Source organism: Nematolebias whitei, chromosome 13 (assembly GCF_014905685.2).
Source record: "Nematolebias whitei isolate Nwh7 chromosome 13, NemWhi1, whole genome shotgun sequence".
NCBI classification, from domain to species: Eukaryota; Metazoa; Chordata; class Actinopteri; order Cyprinodontiformes; family Rivulidae; genus Nematolebias; species Nematolebias whitei.
In genome coordinates this window covers 32,567,105-32,572,980 of record NC_056510.1, presented here as the reverse complement: position 1 = coordinate 32,572,980, position 5,876 = coordinate 32,567,105, and the positions used below count along the sequence as shown (strand labels likewise).

The 5,876-nt window shown below is 36.9% G+C and overlaps 1 protein-coding gene across 1 annotated transcript in view; it reads left to right on the top strand.

Annotated features, from left to right (window-relative positions):
- Positions 1-5,876, top strand: part of si:ch211-269e2.1 (cohesin subunit SA-2) — a 55,340-nt gene that overhangs the window by 46,890 nt on the left and 2,574 nt on the right. Inside the window, exons 25-27 of the mRNA XM_037686689.1 lie at positions 3,458-3,594; positions 4,508-4,609; positions 4,688-4,839. Of these exons, the coding sequence (XP_037542617.1) occupies positions 3,458-3,594; positions 4,508-4,609; positions 4,688-4,839 (391 nt within the window). The remainder of the gene's footprint in view (positions 1-3,457; positions 3,595-4,507; positions 4,610-4,687; positions 4,840-5,876) is intronic.

Sequence of the window (5,876 nt, the reverse complement as noted above, 5' to 3'; positions counted from 1 at the left end):
CTCCTCAGACTGAGGAAGTCTCTCGGATGAGAGACGAAACGTTTCTAAATTTTTTTGTTGATTTGCTTTGTTTTGTTTTTTTGAATGTCCAGAGGACCAGATTTAACTTTTTTAGACATGGAGAATATTGTTTTTCACACAAGTCAGCTGATGGCTCCATATGAGGTCAGAGAAATGCGTGTTTGTTTGTCCTGCAGAGCGGGGCTCGGTCTGTTTACATTCACACTGTACTCGAACCGCGCTGGAGTTCTCTTCTACAGGACCGAGACCTAGGTTTTAGCCCGGGCCAGAGTTCGCCTTTTTGTTCCGTGACAGACTTCGATGGCGCGTTCACACCTCCCTAAACGAACCGGACTTTCTAGGAAAATGAGCTAGAGTTCGATTAAAGCGGACTAAACAGGGCTAGTGTGAATGCACCCTCAGAGTCTTCTCTTGATTCCTGAAATACAGCTGGTGGTTCAGTTTTCTACTGGAATGGTTGAAGTGCAGTCCATGATGTCTTTCTGCATTTATTCATATACCACAGTTGTCTAATTCCAATTTTTTCATTCAACCTTTATTTAGACAGGTTAATCCCATTGAGCCTCGAGGACTCATTTACAAGAGAGTCCTGATTTCTTAACAGAGTGATGACAACAGTGAACAACAACGACAACAATAGACCGTCATAAAATAGGCATATGTATACAAATTTAAGTTTCTTTTTTTTTCTTACAAATCAAAACAATCAAAACAGAATAGCAACCAAAAGGACAATCAAGAGGAATAGTAGCAAAAAAAACAACTAGATTTTAAGACGATTTAGAAAACTAAAAACAGGAACATGTCTGCATTGGTTTTTGCCAGGAACTTAACAGATGTTTAAAGTCATTTGCTCTGATAAACAATGCAACCATCACCTCGTGCTGACCACTGCGGTCATTTTGCTATTTTTCTTTTTTTTTCATAGATTTTTCCTCAAACATTATTTCAAACAAAGAATAGAGAACAACAAACATATAAACAAAACAAAATTAGCCTGGTGTCCTACAGCATCCTAGCTGGCTGTGGCACCTAAAGAAAAAAGTTTTTAAACCAGAGAGAGGGACACTGAAATATTTAAAAGAAAAACACAAACATTATTTTATGTTTTATTTCATTTGACCTTTTAGTTTCTGACCTGGGGCAGCTGTGGCTGAGTGGTTAGGTTTATTTGTCATATGTAGATCAACACAAGACAATGCTGCATTGAAATGCTCAGGACGAGAAGAACCGTCTTGACTCGCCAAGAAACCCCACAACAACAAGAAATATCAAAGCATGCAGCAAAAATACTAAAAACATAATAAAAAAATACTACAGACATACTAAAAAAACATAAAAAAATACTACTAACATACAAACTAAAAAAAAGTACTACAAATACTACTAACATACAAAAAAACCCCATAAAAATACCACTAAAATACTAAAAAAACATACTACAAATACTACTAACATACTAAAAAAAATACTAAAAATACTACTAACATACTTAAAAAAAAACATAAAAAATACTACTAAAATACTGAAAAAAGCATAAAAATACTACAAAAATACTAAAAAAAACCCATTAAAAAATACTACTAACATACTAAATAAAACATACTACAAATACTACTAACATACTAAAAAAATACTAAAATACTACTAACATACTAAAAAAAACCCATAAAAATACTACTAAAATACTGAGAAAAGCATAAAAAATAGTACTATAATACTAAAATAATAAAAAAACTAATACAATATTAAAAAAAACATTCTAAATACTACTACAATACAACCCCCACCCCCCCAAAAATTACTACTAACATACTAAAAAAACATAAATACTACGAACATACTAAAAAAAACATAAAAAAATACTGCTAACATACAAAAAAACCCCAAAACTAAAATACTAAAAAACATACTAAAAAATACTACAACAATTAAAAAAGTATTAAAATTGCTACTAAAATACTAAAAATCAAGGTGCCAAATGAAAAAGAAATACATCTACAGTGTGATTCGGTTAGCAGAGGTTTTTTCAAACTCATGGTTCTGTTCTGTTAGCGGCGTGGTCTTGTTAGCAGCTTAGCAGGTCCTGTTAGCAGGTCCGGTCCGCAGCTTGATGGTAATAAGGACCGCAGCAGCTGCCCTCACAGGTTTTGAGCAGCCATCCTCCAATGGGAGAGTTGGGGGTTCGATTCCACCAGCAGCCAGTCACATGCTGAAGTGTCCCTGGGCAAGACACTGAACCCCTCATTGTCTCTGATGTGTGTCCCATCAGTGTATGAATGTGATCTTAAGCTCTGATTGTATAGATCTAGTAGAGTCCTGTATGAATGGGTAAATGAGGCACAGATTGTTGCAAAGAGTTTTGAGTACCTTGATAAGATAGAAAGGTGGTATAAAAGTACAGTCCATTTACCATTTATCATTTATCATAGTTTTTCCTTTCTGCAACCATGCTGTTCAATTTGAAGCGGTCATGTGGCTCAGTAGATGGCACTGTCGCTCTGCCGCCACTCGTTCTCTGCTGCAGCTTCCAGTACTAAAAAGCAGTGCAGGTAATAAAAGCACAGCCACATGTTTAATAGGCCAGAGCTGCATGCTGATTGTAAATGTGTTCTGATTTCCAACCTGCCCTGACAATTGACCCTCAAATTACAAAGGAAGCCCCGGTAATGTCCTCAGACTGAGGCAGCATCGACTCATTTGTGTGGAAGCGTGTTCGACTTTGTTATGCAAAGCGACGCAGCTTGTGAACTGATTACAGCGGCACGCTCCTGTTTGATTTGTAATGAGGAAAACAAGACTGACATGTGGGAAGCCCAAAGGGGTGTTGTTTTTGTAAGAGTCCTGCAGGTAAATTTAGGAATTCAATGACCACAGCTAAAACATTTTATTAACTCTATGACGGCTTCGCCTCGCACAGACCCGTCACATCCACATGTGGGAGCGTCCAGAGAAACTCAATAATCCTTCTGCTGGGAATCTCTTAAATGTTCAACCAAATAAAACTCAGGATTATTGGTTTCTGAACATGTAATAAAAAACTATTGTTTTATTGGATATTCCTGTAACTTTCTTCTCTTATGTGGACGGTGTTTTGTATTAGCTGCAGGATCAGAGATCACTCAGAGGGGAGAGCACCGAGATAAATCATAAAATCAAGGAAATCTCTTTCTGTGAGAAAATTCCATTAAGTGTAGCTCACCCGCAGCCCGTTTTATTAGTCTCGTGGAAGATTGAAGCCACATGATGTCACAAGCATAACTACAGTTTGATGTTATCTTTGATTCCCACCTGGTAGAGCCATTGTCCTGACACTAAAGCGCTCGCTCTGTCCCAACTCTGCTTTCTGTTATTTCTCGTGATTATTTGCTCGTCTTGCTGAACCTCAACTGCTTCACATCTAATCACACGCTTCGTCTGCATCACGCTCCCTCAGCGTGCGAGAGCTCTGAAGTGGTGCGGCTGCAGAACCTTCACAGAAGAAGGAACGTGCTCGCAGCTTACTGCAAACTTGTCGTGCGCGGAGTGCTGGAAATGAGTGCGGCGGCGGACGTCTACATGCACTACATGAAGGTAACGTTTAGTTCCATTAAATAAAAAAAGTTTTGTTGTTTGTTTTCGTGCAGTAAGGTTTTTGTAAGTCATTTTTACATCCTCGTTGTTTCAAAAATGACTCAAATGAATGTCTCACGTAATCACAACTCAGTAAAACAAATTGTCCTGATATAAAATCAAAATGTTCTTTCCAGTTGTGTCAAACGTGCTCTGTCTCACCACAAAACCAATGTTTTAAAATATATATATTTTTCCATTTAACTGGCTTTTTTATTACTAAAGCTGTTTTTCTCCTAGAATTCTAAAAACTACGACTTGTACTATAATTATTATTAACAACAACAATATGTTGCTAATAAAAATACTTAATTTCTGTCCACTAGATTTGAGCTTTAAGGTTTTATCCCAGCAGCCTTTAAATTAATTATCTTTTAAAAACAGCTAAAAACAACAGTGAGCCTTTATTTTTTGCTTTACTGTGAAGTTTTCCCTCTAAATGCCTTCACAGGGACATTTTATATTTTACAGATTAATTTTGTTAGAGTAAAATAATGTGATAAAAAATGTACTGGGGTAGTTGCTGCTGTTAGCGGAGACACAACAACATTAGAAAGCAGCTGAGCCCGTCTTGTTTGCCTTCACAGTGATGGTTTGTTTCATAATGTCATTTGGCTAGAAAACTGTCATATTTGTTCAGCTGTATGTTGTGTGTTTGTGTTTTACATAAAAAATAAACACATCCAACTTTGGCATATTTGCTTAAACTGAGCTAAAATGTCATTCATCTGCAGAAACAAATTAAAAATTGTTTATTTTTATAATGTGGATTCTCCAAACTAGTTGCAAACTGTATTTATTAGATTTAAAGTCGTCATTTAATCATGCGTTTTCTGCTAAAACCTGTTTAATGGCAATCTTTGTCCACACACAGACCTACAGTGAGTTTGGAGACATCATGAAGGAGACCATGAGCAGGACGAGGCAGGTCAATAAAATGGAGAGCGCTCGTACGCTGGCGCTGTGTCTGCAGCAGGTAAACATCGTTCAACGTTCAGCTTCACGCTCGGATCAGTCTGCACACGTGCTCATGTGTTTCTCTGCTCCCCCCCAGCTGTTTGTGGCACTCAGGCGGGAGCAAGAGAGCAGCAGCAGGGCTCAGCCAGAAGTCCAGACGTTCAGCAGCATCAAGGAGCTGGCCAGGAGGTTCGCCCTCACGTTCGGAGATGTGGTCAAGTTTCGTGAATGTGTCGTCATGATCCACAGGTCGGCAACAGCCGCGTATATTGTTCATGAAGCGTTCACTCTATTGTCAGCCATTTTTCTTCTGTACGTTTTTCAACGCGAGTCTCATCCTGCAGTTTTCAATCTATTTCAACAAATCATAAATCAAAATGTTCAGCTCTTTCAGGACAATCCTGCTATGACTTTTAGTAATGGTGCAACTTTAGCTTTTTGAAATATTTAGCCTTTTCTGCCACTTTTTTCCTCATAGAAAATGAATTGAGCTAATTTTGCATCCTTCATGTCTTTAGATCTGTTTACAACCTTTTACTACTCCTTTCTCTTTTTTTCTGCTTCAGCTTCTTTCAGGTTCCTTGTGCAATTTAAATTTTTTCAGCTACTTTCAGCTGTTTTTCAGTTGTTTTGTTGCCTCTTTCAGAATCTTTCTGCTAACTTCAACATTTTTGTGCTTCAAACTTTTTTCTGCTAATTTCAGCTTGTTATGCTCCTTTCAGCTTAGTTCTGTAAGTTTCAACTTGTTCTACTAGTTCAGCTACTATATAGCTATTTTTCTGCTAATTTAAGCTTTGTCAGCAAATTCCACATTTGTTTTACACATATTTAAAACAATTTCAGACTAATTCAGCAAAAATGTGCTCTCTCCACTTCTTTCTGATAATTTCAGCTTCTTTCTGCCTTTTTAGCTACATTTTTATCTTTTTTTGGTGCTAATTTCAGCTTCTTTCAGATAATTTAAACTTTTTGTGCTTGTTTCTTCTTCTTTCAGCAAACATTCTTTCTTTTTTCTTCTGCTAATTTAAGCTTGTTCTACATTTTCAGCTGTATTTCTTAGTATATTTTAGCTAATTTCAGCTGTTTTCAGATAAATGTTTTTTTTTGTTTTTTTTTTGGTGGTAATTTCTGCTACTTTCAGCCTAATTAACTGATTTATGCTAATTTCAGCTTGTTATGCTCCTTTCAGCTTTATTCTGCTAGTTTTAGCTTCTTCTGCTACAAACCGGATTCCAAAACAGTTGGGACACTAAACAAATTGTGAATAAAAACTGAATGCAATGATG